The sequence below is a fragment of the Heloderma suspectum genome, chromosome 2, assembly GCF_057233095.1.
Source record: "Heloderma suspectum isolate Gila_16-S chromosome 2, 16-S_ref, whole genome shotgun sequence".
Classification (NCBI taxonomy): Eukaryota; Metazoa; Chordata; class Lepidosauria; order Squamata; family Helodermatidae; genus Heloderma; species Heloderma suspectum.
The window spans coordinates 158,395,467-158,410,034 of NC_139459.1; the positions used below are offsets into that span (position 1 = coordinate 158,395,467).

At 42.2% G+C, this 14,568-nt stretch overlaps 1 protein-coding gene across 1 annotated transcript in view; it reads right to left on the reverse strand.

The window, feature by feature from the left end:
- STXBP5L (syntaxin binding protein 5L) overlaps positions 1 to 14,568 on the reverse strand; it is a 285,752-nt gene that overhangs the window by 246,364 nt on the left and 24,820 nt on the right. The window contains exons 2-3 of the mRNA XM_084835365.1: positions 12,019 to 12,116; positions 4,119 to 4,200 (exon numbers count right to left, since the gene is read on the reverse strand). Coding sequence (XP_084691491.1) covers positions 4,119 to 4,200; positions 12,019 to 12,116 — 180 coding nt within the window. The remainder of the gene's footprint in view (positions 1 to 4,118; positions 4,201 to 12,018; positions 12,117 to 14,568) is intronic.

The window sequence follows — 14,568 nt, forward strand, 5'->3', positions numbered from 1 at the left end:
TTAATGCTGCTGTAGTGAGATTTTTGAGAGTGGGGAAATGGGAGCAGGCTGTGAGCAACTATTCAAGTAATAACTAGCAGTGGGAGATTCTAACATGGCTATTGTAGGGGAAAGGAGGGTACGCCACAATGACAACAAATGTAGTCCTCTTAGCCTAAAGGGAGTGCTCTTTAACACTGGGTCAGTTATTGGGAAAACATGACTTAATTAGGATTTAATTCTAGATGAAGATGCTGACCTGGCATGTATCACAGAAACTTGCGTGAAGGAAGAGGGGGAGTGTGTCACATCCATCTCTGCCTGCCAGGTTATTCCATGGTCCAGTAGGGTAGGGCTGAGGAGCAGGGAGGTGGAGTGGCAGCCGTCTACAGGAATTCTATCTCACTAACCAGATGCTCCATCGAGCATTCTGCTAATTTTGAGTGTGTGCTGCTGTGGCTGGCACAATGTAGGGATTCTGTTGATTCTGATGGTAATCTACCCTGCTGCTCGACAGTCTTCCTTCCTGAGCTAACGAGGGTGATTTCTACCAAGGAAATGGCACTCAAGGCAGTGAGGGTAGCAAAGAAGGCTTACTGCCACCATTGCATCCACACAGAATAGACTGGCAATGCTTTTTTGTACCGTGCAATGTCTTTTTTCCCAAGATATTGGCGAGGGTGAGCCAGGGCAGTTGGTGGCTCACTGTGAACAATTTGCTTCACTCTTTGTGGATTAAGTTCCTCGTACTCACCTTGACCTGGACTCAATATTGGGGCAGGTCATATGATGTAACTGCTTGTCCAGTTGTTTTGGATCCTTTCCAGCTTCTACATCAGGGGATGTGAACTGGGTATGAAGGGGTGAGTACCTGTGTACTCCAATCTTGCCCTTCTTGGATGGATGAATAAATCAACCAAGGTGGGACTGATGCCATGACTGAGGGAACTGATACCTCTTTGCCGGAGGGTTTCCCCCCTCTTGCTTAAAAGAGGCAGTAATAACATCTTTGTTAAAGAAACTTTCCCTTAACCCAGGAGATCTAACTACAGACCAGACTCAAATGTACCATGCTTAGCTAAGGTGGTGTTTCAACTCCAGATGCATCTGGATGAAACTGATTATCTGGACCCAATTCAATTAGGATATGGGGCTGAGACTGCTCTAGTCACCTTGGTGGATGATCTAAGCTAGGGACTGGATGGGAGCAACACAACTCTATTAGTTCTTCTGGACCTCTTGGCAGCTTTCAATACCATCAACCACGGTATCTTTCTGGACTGTCTGGCAGAGCCTTGGGGATGCTGTTTTGCACTGGTTCTGGTCCTTTCTGTTGGGACATGTCCAGAAAGTGGTGCTAGGGGATTACTATTAGACTCCATGGCCTTTGGCCTGTCCCCCATTGTGCGCGGGTCTGGGGGCAAAGGCACCTCAAAACCTCCTTGGTCCATTGACTCCATCAGAGACACAGCAGCTAGAAATATGCTTTAATTGAAAATGTAAGAAGAAAGTCTCTCCTAGTTACAACACTGGTAGTCTTCAAACAGAAAGTAAAGTAATTGCGGAATCGCTCATTCATTAGAATTCTCTCCACCTTCACCTACGGCAGGGACTGACGCCAGGCAGATAAATAATCCCCCAGCACCCACAGCTGCTAAATCTTTCTCTGTTGTTGCATCCCAGTACCTTTCCTGGGGGAAACACTGACTCCTCCAGCCTTGAGCAGGAAAGTCCACTGCAGCCTTTTTTGGAGATTGCTCTTAAAGGGGCAATGGAGGAAGGGGGTAGACCTCTTCTCTCCCCAATAGATTAGGCAGCCCCTGAGGAGCGAAGTTTGGCGTTTCCCAGGTAAAACGCTGTTCCTTACTCCTGGCTTGCATCTCTCTCTCTCCTGCTGTCGGGGTCTCCAACAGCAGGAGATATGTTCTTCTCCATATCTCTTCTCCACCTCGCTTTCTCCTGCTTTTTATCCAGCATCTGCCCGCTTCCCCCACCATCACCCTCTTCCAGGAGAATCTTATCACAGTGATTAGCACAAGACTTGAGCATGTGCCCGCTGGCGTTGCTATTCCTTTGGACTGCCGCTGCTTGCTGCTGCCCTGGTATAGCCGCTGTCCTCGAGCCCAGCATCTGGAAGGGTGAGGGGCACCCTGGCAATGCTGTGATGGGCCTGCAGGATTCTGGGTAAGACATAGCGAGCCCCGCCACTCCCTCACACCCATGTTTTTTAACATTTACATGAAATGGCTGGGAGAGGTCATTTGGAGCTTTGGAGTAAAGTACCACTAATATGCTGATGAGAATCACCAATATTGCTCTTTGTCACCTAACACCAAGGAAGCAGTCAAAACCCTTGAAGAAAAGGAGGGTTCAAAAACTGGCTGGATGAGGGTGAACGAGCTGAGGATAAACCCAGGCTTTCTTCACACGGAGCTTTTATGCTGTGATTGAGATTGCTCCTTCACGAAAGTTTGCTTGTTCTTTACATGACGCCGTGAACCTCCAAGGTGTCTCCTGCGCTAAATGCCCTTTGTCCCATTTTTAAATAGATCACAGATGATTAGCTATCAAATTACCCCGTTGTGTTCCACTTGAGTTCCCTCTGTGAAAAGAGGAAAAGCGTCAAGAGGAGCGAGATCAATGAAAGATAGATCTCATTGATAGAAGACTCAGATATGGGGAGAAGAGAAGGGGGAAAATGGTGCGGGGGGAAAAGTGAGTTGTTGTGATCCTGCATTTAAAACGGAAGCAGAAAGCCCCGTTTTAAATGCAGGATTTTAGGCTGGTGTAGAGATGCCCCCAGACAAGACGGAGGTCTTGTTTCATCAGTAGAAAGCCTGATTTGGGAATTTGGATTCAACCTGTTCTGGAAGGGGCTGTACTCCCCCTGTAGCTTGGGAGTGCTCCTTGATCCTATGCTGTTCCTGGACCTTCGGGTGGCAGCAGTGGCAAGGAGTGCATTTGCACAATTACTCCTGGTACGCCAGCTGTGTGATCCCTTCCGAGTCAGTCTGACTTGGTAAGTTATCCATGCCTTGGTTATATCATGTTTAGTCTACTGCAATGTGCTCTACACGTGGCTATCCCTGAAGAATATCTGGAAGCTTCAATTGGTGCAAAATGCAGCAGCTAAGCTGCTAACCAGTGCATGGGATTGGAGCCATATTACATCTGTCTTGAAGGACCTGCATTGGTTGTCAATTGCCCTTTGGACTAAATTTAAGGTGTTGGTTAACCTTTAAAGCCCTAAATGGCTTAGGTCCCTAGGAGCTGGCTATCTAAGGGACCACCTGTCTGGTTATGAACCTGGCCAGTTGTTAAGATCTCCAGGAGAGGCCCTCTTGAAGGCACCATTACTGCAGAGCCTCATTTGTTGGGCCTGCATGAAAGGGTTTCTTCTGTGTTGGTCCCAAGCTGCCAAAAAACTCCCTCCAAAAAAACTGAGTGCGCTCCCTTAAGAACTACAATTAGCCCCCACTCTCCTGGCTTTTAGAAAAGATGTGAAGACTTGTCTTTTCAATTTAGCCTTTTAAATTATGTCACTGTTTTACTGTTTTTAATGTTCTTGCCGAAAAAGCAGGGCAGGAGAAGCATGGAGGGGATCGTTCCCTCCGGGCTTCTCCTGCCCTGCTTTTTCAGCTAAACAGCCGATTGCAGCTGTCTAGCCACGGGAGCACGGAGAGGGGAGGGAGGCTTCTGTACGCACATAGGATGTGTCATACAGGCAGTTATGCTCTCCCCACCGCGGAATGCCCCCAGCCACGCCCCTTTCTGGCCGTTCCACACTCGTCTTGCGAGCGTGGAGGATGGGGCTCTTCCACGCTGCCTCCAAGGCAGCGTGGAATTCAGGGGAGGTTGGTTCTCTGGGAACCGACCTCGGAACGCGGGCTCTGAGGTTGGTTCCCAGAAAGCGGTATATCCTATGGCAGTCTAGCCGCTGCCTAGAGGCCATAGGATTGCTCCCTAAATCTTCCCAAACATTGTAGCTTTTCCTTGTAGGGGAGGTGTTTCAGCCCCCTGACCATTTTAATTGCCCTTTTTTGCACCTTTTCCAGTTGTACAATATTCTTTAAGCGAACTGCACACAGTAATCCAAGTGTTGCTGACTGCACCATAAATCTGTATAAATATGCCCTTACCTCATTAATTAAAAACTGAAGTTGCAGAACTGCAGCACCACTTTCATGTTCACAGTAGCAGTCAACACCTGGTTTGCCCAATCTGTTAAATGTCAAAGTCAAGGATCAGTTTGTCCAGCTTGACAGCTGAAATAAGAGCAAAACAAAATCAAACATAGTTAACCATTGTTTTCACTTATTAGGACGCACACTACAAAAGCAGTTCCTAGAAAGGTGTAGAGATGATTCACAACCATGAAAGGAGTGTATAGTTGACATATTGATTTGGAGATGGATAAAGCCTACAACCAAGTATTGCCGTGTAGCCTCATCCCTAACAGGAGTGCTCCTGTTCAGGATGCTATAAGCCATGTCCTATCCTCCTCCGGGATACTATAAATGATACAGGGCTCAACAAGGCCAATTCACTCCTCCTCTACAGTTTTTCTTTTCCAACTGACATACAACATTCTGTGGCTCTTGGAGGCCACTGAGCATGCGTAGGCCTCATCAGGCTGTTTTGTGCTGCAGGGGTGGGACTGGGTTCTTGCCCTTTGTGAGATTTTTTAAAAAAGTTTTATACTTCTCAGGGTTCACCTAAGCATGCTGATATTCTGTTTTATTCCTCAGTAGCCCCATTATGGCTCCAATCCCATCAGCACTCAACCAACTCTGGTGGTTCACTGTAAGAGGGAATGAAGTATACACAGAAAATAAAAGCTACTCTTTCTATAAGTGCAATCATCAAATAAAATGTAAGTTGGTGGTATACCACTTTGTTCCAAATATATATAAAAAATTAATGCTGACTCTGGCAAATGCTGGAGATAATACAATTCTTCAAGATCTTACTTCTGTATTTGGTAACTGCCTGTTTTGTTATATATGTCTTTATATTGTTAAATGTGATCCAGGTAAGATAGGGTTAACAGTATGCCAGAGAGTTAGTGAAAGTTGAGAGGGGCTTGAGTGTGTGGGGGGATTCTAAGGTTATTCTTGGAGGCACAGTAGTGCCTCCAATAGATAAGGCGATCTGTCAAAAAGGATTCCTCCATGTTAAATGACAATAAGGGGGGTGGGTTATTCTAACTTTAATAGAATCAAAACAGTTTCACCAGTCCTCTTGAAAATCACAGGTATCAGACAGAAATGTCTATTTTACATAACCTGAAAATTTCAGGAAGATTGGTTAAAGATTGAGGGAGAAAGAGCAGTTTACAGAAAAAAATAAAATAAATACTCAGTCACACAGTTTTGGCACTGAAAACCATATATATTTTCCTATTCCCTTTGTATTGTAGTTGGTGGAATGGAATTTCTTTTTTAAAAATTCAATTTAGTATTGTTTAAATAATTGTTATTGGTATAATGAATTGTAATCGTTGCATGTTTCACATTTTATTCCTGTATATGATGTTCTTCTGCATTTAATTTTCTTTATAAACCATTCATATCTTAAGACTTCTCATGTGGCGTAATTTCATTTGTTTAACAACTTAAAAGGGTATTCACTGTTTTCCTGCTTAAGTTTTAAAATATATTTTCAAACATATTGCACTTTTAGATAGCTTTTTAGATAGCAGGGATCTGTATTGGGACCACTGCTTTTCGACTTGTTCATAAAGACAGTGTTGTGTAGTGGTCAGAGTGTTGGACTGGAACCTGGGAGATCTGCCCACTCGGCCATGAAGCTCACTGGGTGACTTTGGGCAATTCACTGACTCTGACCTTAACCTACCTCACACGGTTTTTGTGAGGAGGAGGATGCCCATGGAAGCTGCCTTGGGTTACTTGCAAGGGCAGGATATAAATGTAATAATAACAAATGTAATAATAATAGTAATAATAATAGTAATAATAATAAATGATCTGGAACTAGGACTAAGCAGCAAGGCGGCCAAGTTTGCTGATTACACCAAATTATTTAGTGATTATTTAGAAAAGCCCTATTGGATACTGCCCAGTGGAATTGCCATCCAGGCAAAGATCATTGGGCCTCATTTGCCTAAATCAATTAACTCATGAGGTAAAAGCAAAGAAGAGAAGTATTTCTAGCCAGACATTTAAGTTACCAATATACAATGCTGGCCACCAATTACCTATACTGTAGAGGTAAACCCAAACATATTGTTTCACAGAAACATCTCATAATGCAAGACAATATTGGCTATTTGCCCACAACACATGGTCTAGAAACTAGAATGTCAACTGTATATGAGGTACTAAACCAGTTTATCAACATCATGCAGTTTTTGCAGTTCTCCAAGACTGTGTGTTTTTGATCAGGCACTTTACGCCAATGCTGTCGAAATTACATGAAAGTATCCAGAGAAATTCAAATATATCATCATAATTAGACAGGTGTATTTCACACAATATGCACATTTTTGGCCATCATTGGTAAGTGGTTTCAGGATGCAAGATTGCATGATTTGTGCATTGAGTCAGGCACAACTGCAGAAAGTTCAGTCGCAGGGGTAATGGAAGGTCACAAAGTGCAGTCAGACTTCACAAGCTGGTTTATGAAGCACTCATGAGGCTAGCATGGCATGGTTTCCAGTCATGGCAAAAGACATGCATGCAGAAGACATTGTATATTTTGATGACATGCTGAACAGCATACGCAACCTCTGCCAAGATGTATGCACAGCTTCGCTGCAGAAAAACCTTGGTCAGCAATCCTGTTCAAGGATTACCAAGCTCTTTGAGGACAACTTTAATTACCTCAGATGTGAAAATGGAAGTCTCTCAGTATTTTGGATATCCTATCTCGACATGGTAGAAATTCTCTGTGCTTAACTAAAGCATCACATGGTGATTGGATGCTACACTTGACATGCATCTGTGCAATGATCCCGTGGTGCTTTGCCTATGACAGACTGAATTATGCATGCTTCCTTCCATGCCCCGATGACCAGGCTGCCCACTGAGCACACAGACTTAACATTTCAGGCAAGGTGGATTTTCAGTACAGTTGGGATCTAGCAATCCCTTTGGATGTATTCTTGTAGACCAGATAATAGAGAAAATAGTCAACGCACCAGGAGGAACAAAGGGATTTAGCTTCAATCAAGGAGCTGTCAGTAAGTACTATATGACATCAGAATACAGAAGCATGTTTCTGAAGCAATTGAAACAGATGCTTGGTCAGTGCAGCAGTAAGAAGACACATCCAGATTTTCATCTTAACAGAATAAAAAACGATGAGGCAGATGTCCAACCTTTGGTTGACCTAATGATGAACAGTTGGCTGAATCCAATGAGCCATGATCAGCTTTGACTAGTCTGTCCACTAGTGTAGAAGCACCCCCTGATGTGGCCAATGATCTTCTCATAACTCATGAAATTGGAGAAACAGACTATTTGGATTTCAAGATGTGTTTGGAAGAAAGTTCTGCAACTATCACCTTCCATGGGAAGATGTCCCCCGCAAACCCCCTTAAAACATCTTCCAGTGTTTATTAACGGAAAGACAGTATTCAGTTACAGTAAAGTTTAAGAAGTTGAACTGAAGGCTGACAGAAACCTCTTTGAGCATGTGATCCTTGTCACCCAAAGTAGACAGTTCAATATGAGAGATATCTTAGCTCACCTTCTGGGACCTCTGCCTTGAGCACTTGGAAATGGATCACTCCAGAAGATTGTGCTTGCAGACTGTGTTAGAAAAAATATATCTCCAGCAGAAAGCATACTAGGCCTGTCTAGCTGCATTGTTGATGGAATAAATTTGGTGCAGAAGATAAATGGCAATGAGAAGACTTTTGAACTGCTAGCAGAATCTATATAGCAGAATCTGCTATATGATCTACTTCATGACAGTATGCAGAGTGAAAGGATCAATGTTGTCTTTGATGTTTACCTGGAAACTTCTATCAAAGATGCCAAAAGATGCAAATGAGCCACAAATGCTAGTCTGCAGTTGAAGAACATTGCACCAGCTCACCAAATCCAGCAGTTAAGATGATATCTGTGCAGCTCATCTAATAAGTCTGAGCTCATCAAGTTCTTGGTGCAACAGCTGGAAGAGGTTGGAAGACAAAACATGTTAGGTTACAAGTGAGGAAGCCTGTTTCAACTCACCAAAGACTATTGGGAAGAATTCTGTGAGTTGAGATCTACACAAGAAGAAACTGGCACCAGAATGGTGCTACATGCACTTCTTCCAGCAAAAGCAAGGACAAAATCTATTGTTGTCATTTCAGAAGACACTGATGTACTGGCACTATACGTTGGCTTTGAAGTGAAATGCCATGTTTGTGAAGTGTGGAACAAAGAGTCACACAAGATTTATTGATATAAGCAAACTCACATGTTCAGTTCGACAGGATGTGTCTTGATGCCCTGACTGGACTACGTGCCTTCACTGGTCGCGACAGGGAAGTTACCGGAAATCTCTACAGAGACATTTGAGAAGTTACAGCAATTCCAACTACCTGCACAACTACCCATAGTTCCAGCCACCCGCACTACTTCTGTAAATGACCTATGCTATGAACTTTTTTGTGACAAGAAAGGAGAGGCGGAGTCCAGTCAGCTTTAGGGCCAACTTCCAGGCAGGAATTTGGAAATGCAGTTTAAAAAAAACAGCCACATGTACCTAGCCAGAAAGATTAAGATGACAGACAGAGATGGCAATTTTGTCACTGACTGGATGCATGAACCACCAGCACTGACTGCAGTTTTGGAGATGCTGTCATGCACGTGTGTGCATTCCTGTCAACTGCCAAACTGCTCATGCCTATCCAACTGACTTGCTTACACTGCTATGTGCAAACTACAGTCAGGTAGCAACCAGAAAAAAACAGATATAGATTTTGCAGTTGTACTTGGGTAAGGATGGCGTGGGTGCCTGACTGGATCAGGGAATCTGGTAGAACCCCCACCCCCCGCCGCCCATCGCACTGAGCCACGCTCGCTGAGCCCCCTGCCCCACCCAACCCCCCTGTAAATGGGCCATTTACGCCTGTAACCTTGCGTATGTTGGCCATTCACAGTGCCATTTTGCAGAAGAGCAAAATTTTCTACAGAGATCGCTGGACAGGCCCGGGGTGAGTACGGGCAGCTTGGTGAGCGGGGTGTGTATGTGTGTGTTCAAGTGCGGGTCTGGGGGAATGCAAGTAGGGGCAGGGGCTTGGAGGATGCTCAGAGAACCTAGATGGAGGGAGTGCCCATCCAACCCCTAAACTTGGGGACTCCGAAGATTACTGCAGTGGTGACAAACACTAAAATGTAATTAAATTAAATTAAAGATTAAATCTTAGCAATTGTGAAATAACATTGTAACGCTTGTGAATTAAAACATATGCACATTGAACAGTTGGTGAACTCACAAAATGAATAGATGTTTCTTTGCAATAATACTAAGTTACCTGTTATTCATACATTGGGTAAAATTACATGAAACATGGATACGCTCATATGTGTCTAACTATGGCATTTCAAAATTAGTGTACTCAAGCTATGGCTTGTTGGAAAGGTGAAAGCATACCCTGCAATTATCTAATACCATTTAGGTGCATATCTGGATCAGGTAATGTGTCATTTGCAGTAAACTGCATAAAAATGAGGGGAATTTTAACTTTTTTCTTGATATATGACTTGTATCACAAAGATTGCCCCTTTCTGTTGAGCCTCAAGCAATTTCAATAAGTAAAAAATTCCAATAGCAAAATTACTGGCATCACTATCAATAATGAATTGCACAAATACATCTGTTTGCAGATGATATGGCAAGTGTCACTAGTGATCCTGAACTGTCACTTCAAGAAATTTAAAGAGAAGTAAGCAGCTATGGTATGGTTTCAGGCTTTAAAGTTAAATATGAGAAATCAGAAATCTTGGGTATAAATTCGATGGCAAAACACAAGATCATCTTAGCAAGATATCTCAATTAGCATGAGTAACTAAGGCATGGATATATTTAGGCATCAATGCCACAGAAAACTATACAGATCTGGTTAAAAATAATCATTTCTTAGTTATAAAGCAAACTGAAAATGATATATACTCATGGGAATTGTTCCATCTTTCTTGGTTTGCTGCTGTCAAAATGATATTACTCCCAAAATGTCCTGTTTCAGACCACTCCCATTTACAGCCCCGACAATTTTTTTAAAAAAAACTGGCAAAAATTAATGGTTTTATATGGAAGAACAGAAGACCCAGATCTAATTAAAAAAAATTCACAGAAATAAAGAAAAGGGAGGCGTAGGAGTTCCAAATTTAAAACTCCATTAGGAAGCAATGGGAGGACAGGAAGGCCTGGCGTGCTATGGTCCATGGGGTCACGAAGGGTCGGACATGACTTAACAACTGAACAACAATTAATAACTGTATATTGTTATGAAGATTTTCTTCAGATAAGGTTGGAATATACAAAGGTGCAGGGCTTTCCTATTAATGAAAACATGGTAATTCTGTCTGCATTAAAACATCTACATGAGATCAGAAATTCTTTCACCACTACAATTTTCACAGTATGGAAATGATGGATAAAAATATTAGCACCTGCAGCACCCCCTTTAATGCCCCTTAAGTTTTATACAGCATTTATTTATTACATTTATATCCTGCCTCTTTTCCCCTTAAGGAACCCAAGACAGCATACATAATCCTCCTCCTCTGCATATTATCCCCACAACAACAACCCTGTGAGGTAGGTTGGGCTGAGAGTCTGTGACTGTCCCAAAGTCACCCAGTGAGCTTCCATGGCCAAGTGGAGACTAGAACCCAGATCTTCCAACTCCCAGTCCAACACACTAACCGCTACACCACACTGGCTCTCTTTTAAAAGCAATCACATTAATATAGCCTATAAAGCTTGGAAAGAAAAGAGACTGAGTTGGTTTTGGAACATTATTCACATTAAACAATGTATATCTATGGATGATATGAAGGAGAAATTGGAAGATACAAGTCTTTATTGGTTCTAGTATATGCAAATATGTATTCTTGTACATAGTTCTCATGTATTGCCAGAGGTAACATGCCTACTGAATAATTTGAATGTATTTTAATTTGAATGTATTTCAAGTTCCAAATCTCTAGAGTTAAAGGGTATCCAAGCTATAGAAATTGCTGACTGAATTATTTTGTAGGTGGTCTACAAAGCAAGTTGGGAAGTGGATTTTGGTATATCAGTACACAATTCCCTTTGGGAAAAGTGCTTTATTTCTGGTTCCATGAAGACAAGGGCAAGGGAACTGATTTTCAAAGTACTTTCTCTGTGGTACTTAACCCCTATGAAGGCACAGAGGATCTTCAAAACAGCTTCAAATAAATGTTGGAGAGGGTGTCATGGGACTGGTACACTTATCCTCATGTGGTGGTCATGTCCTCTGGTAGAGGCATTTTGGGACAAAGTCTTCAAAGACATTAACAATATGACCAAACAAAACATCATCAAGACTCCAGGACTAGTAATTCTGGGTATCTTTCCAAAGGATTTACAGTCTACCATGCATAAAGACATTATTTTATATTCTTTAGCAGCAGCAAAAGCAACAACTGCAAGGCAGGGGAAAAGTTTGGTGGACTTTTCTCTGAAGATATGGTTTCAGAGGCTTTGGGATCATTTATTAATAGACAAGCTTATCCACCATATGGAAGTTGTTAAAGGTCATACAAAAAATGAAACATTTAATGCAACATGGTACCCATTTTGTGGTCTGCTGATCATACATCCCATACCCAAGTCCCTTGAGATCATTATAAGATTTTGCTAACCTACTAAGAGAAAATAATCTCAACCTGACAGTTTTGCAGGTCTGTACCCTATGAATCCTAACTGAACTGAATTGTGTTTGATTCTTTTCTTTAACCTTTTCAGGCTACGTTTATTGTACTGAAAAAAAGACATAAAAATAAAGTTAAAAAATATAGATGCAGCCATCATATTGTTTTGCACAACAGCAAAGGATACATTCGAATGGCACCTGTCCTTGTCCCAATAGCCAGAATCTTCTGAACTGGGTCAAAAGCTAAGGTACTGGGCAGATATGGAAATCCGTGCCGAACAGTCTGCAACAGAAAAAAATATAACTGACTGATGGAAAAAAGTTGTAGCATTTCAGCTGACAGGCATGTTTAATAGTCTCATTAACTTTAATTATGTGGGGCAAAGAAAACTGGATAAGCAAACTCATTAATATGCTGTCAACTGATTAAAGATCTTTTAATCAATTAACAGTCTAGCTTTTAACAGATTAACCAGATCAATTCTCATATATTTCCCTATTTCAACACCTCAGTATGGATACTCCTTAGGATCTCAATTTAAAATTACAGATTCTCATGAAGGACAGATAAACCAAACTTAAAACAAAACAAAATGTGTGGCAGCAGAGTCTGATACCTATTGATAGCAGTGGAGTGGAGTAGGCTTACTGATGTAGTTTGTCTAAGCTCTGATCAAGCCAAAGTTTATCATAATTAAATCCCATTGAAACAAGTAGAACAAATGAGTCATAGTACTGCACCTTAAGATCGATTGCTTTCAATGAGACTTAACTAGCTACAGCTGAACTGAGAAGCCAATGGTTAATATTTTCAACTTAGATTGGGGAGATATAAAACTTGAACCCAGTTTTGCGATGGACTCTTTGGAGAGGGGACACAGCTTAGTGGAGGAGCACCAGGTTCAATTCACACCATCTCCAGTTAAAAGGATCTCAGATAGCTGGGCTGCCAGCTGGAGTATATAGTGCTGTAGTAAATGGTCTGACAGTATAAGGCAGTTCATGCTCTTGGGCAGATCACAATCTCAAAGCCACAGTGGGAACACTATTGGCTGATTTATTCTAACATTTATACACTGCTCTTCAGTTGTAAAACCTTCCAAAGCAGCTAGAAATTTTGAAATGATACACTGTCAATAAAGATTTACATAGTACAGCCCAAATACATCACAGCAGAAGAGCATTTGAAAAACAATTACATCTATCAGTCAGATTAAAACTGCCACGTTTCTCTTCACTGCTATTCCCTACCTGTATATTTTGCTTAAGGCTACATAGATCTGGGTAAGTGGTGGATTTTATATTTTTAAAAAAGGGGGAATCAGCCATTGTATGTTCTTGTTCCATCCCAGTCTAACCTGAAACCTAGGTGTAACCTGAAATGTACATGGCACCTTGGGGAGTCTAATACAATACAGAGTTCCTTCACACGGAGCTTTTATCCTGCTACTGAGATTGAGCACTCACAGAAGTTTGTAGGCCCTTTAGATGACATCGTGAACCTTCAGAGCATTTCCTGCACTAAATGACCTTTATTCCATTTTTTTAAAAGATTGGAGATAATGAGCTATCAAATTACCCTGCTTGTGTTCCGCTTGAGTTCCCTCTGTGAAAAAGGAAAAGCCGCAAGAAGAGGAGCTAGATCAATGAAACATATAGAAGACTTAGATAAGGGGAGAAGGAGGGGGAGAAGGAGGGGGAAAGGGGAGGGGAGAAAGGAAGCACGTGTAAAGGGAGTCTGTTGTGATTCTGCATTTAAAACAGAAGCAGAAAGCCCTGTTTTAAATGCGGGATTTTAGGCTGGTGTGGAGATACTCTATGCCTGCTACCTCTTCCTACATTCCATCTTAAGACTGTGATAAGTGCAGACTGTGGGCTTCTTCACATGGAGCTTTTATCCTACTATTGAGATTGCTCACTCATGGATGTTTGTGGGCTCTTTAGATGACGTTGGGAACCTCCAGGGTGTCTCCTTCACTAAATGACTTTTACTCCACTTTTAAATAGATCGGAGCTATCAAATTACCGCACTTGAGTTCCCTCTGTAAAAAAGGAATAGCAGCAAGAAGAGGAGCTAGATCAATGAAACATATGGAAAACCCAGCTAAGGGGGAGGGGGAAAAGGAAGCATGTGAAAAGAGTCTGTTGTGATCCCGCATTTAAAATGGAAGCAGAAAGCCCCATTTTAAATGCACGATTCTAGGCTGGTGTAGAGATGCTCTGTATAACTTCACACCAAGCCAGTTTTTTTCTCTCCTCCCTCCCCACTTGGCTTAACATCCAGCCTGATGAACAGTTCTGGAGCACTCTAAAACCTGCTCACTATTTTGTGACGTTTCAGTAGGTCCCAATAAAGCTACTGTCCTACTGTGGATTCTGGATTTTTTCTTATGAGCCAACATTTCTGCCTTTCCCCCCCTCTTTTTTCTTTATATAATGTTGCAATATATCCTCCTCCGCTAGAGCCAGGTGGGCAGAATTTGGCTTGCAGGATCTACTTCTTCTGTCAGAGTCCCAAAAGCCACCCCACATGGCCACAAAATGGCAATGAGGGAGGGTGGAGCCCTTCAGGGGGCAGAGCTAGTCACAAATTGGCAGCTCGGGGTGGAGCCAATCACAAAATGGCAGCTTCATCCCATGATGAGTCATACACCAGAGTGGCCTGCTACAATTGATGCACAATTTACTACAGATCAGAGATTCTGACAGCATACTCTAAAAATAAATACAGAAAG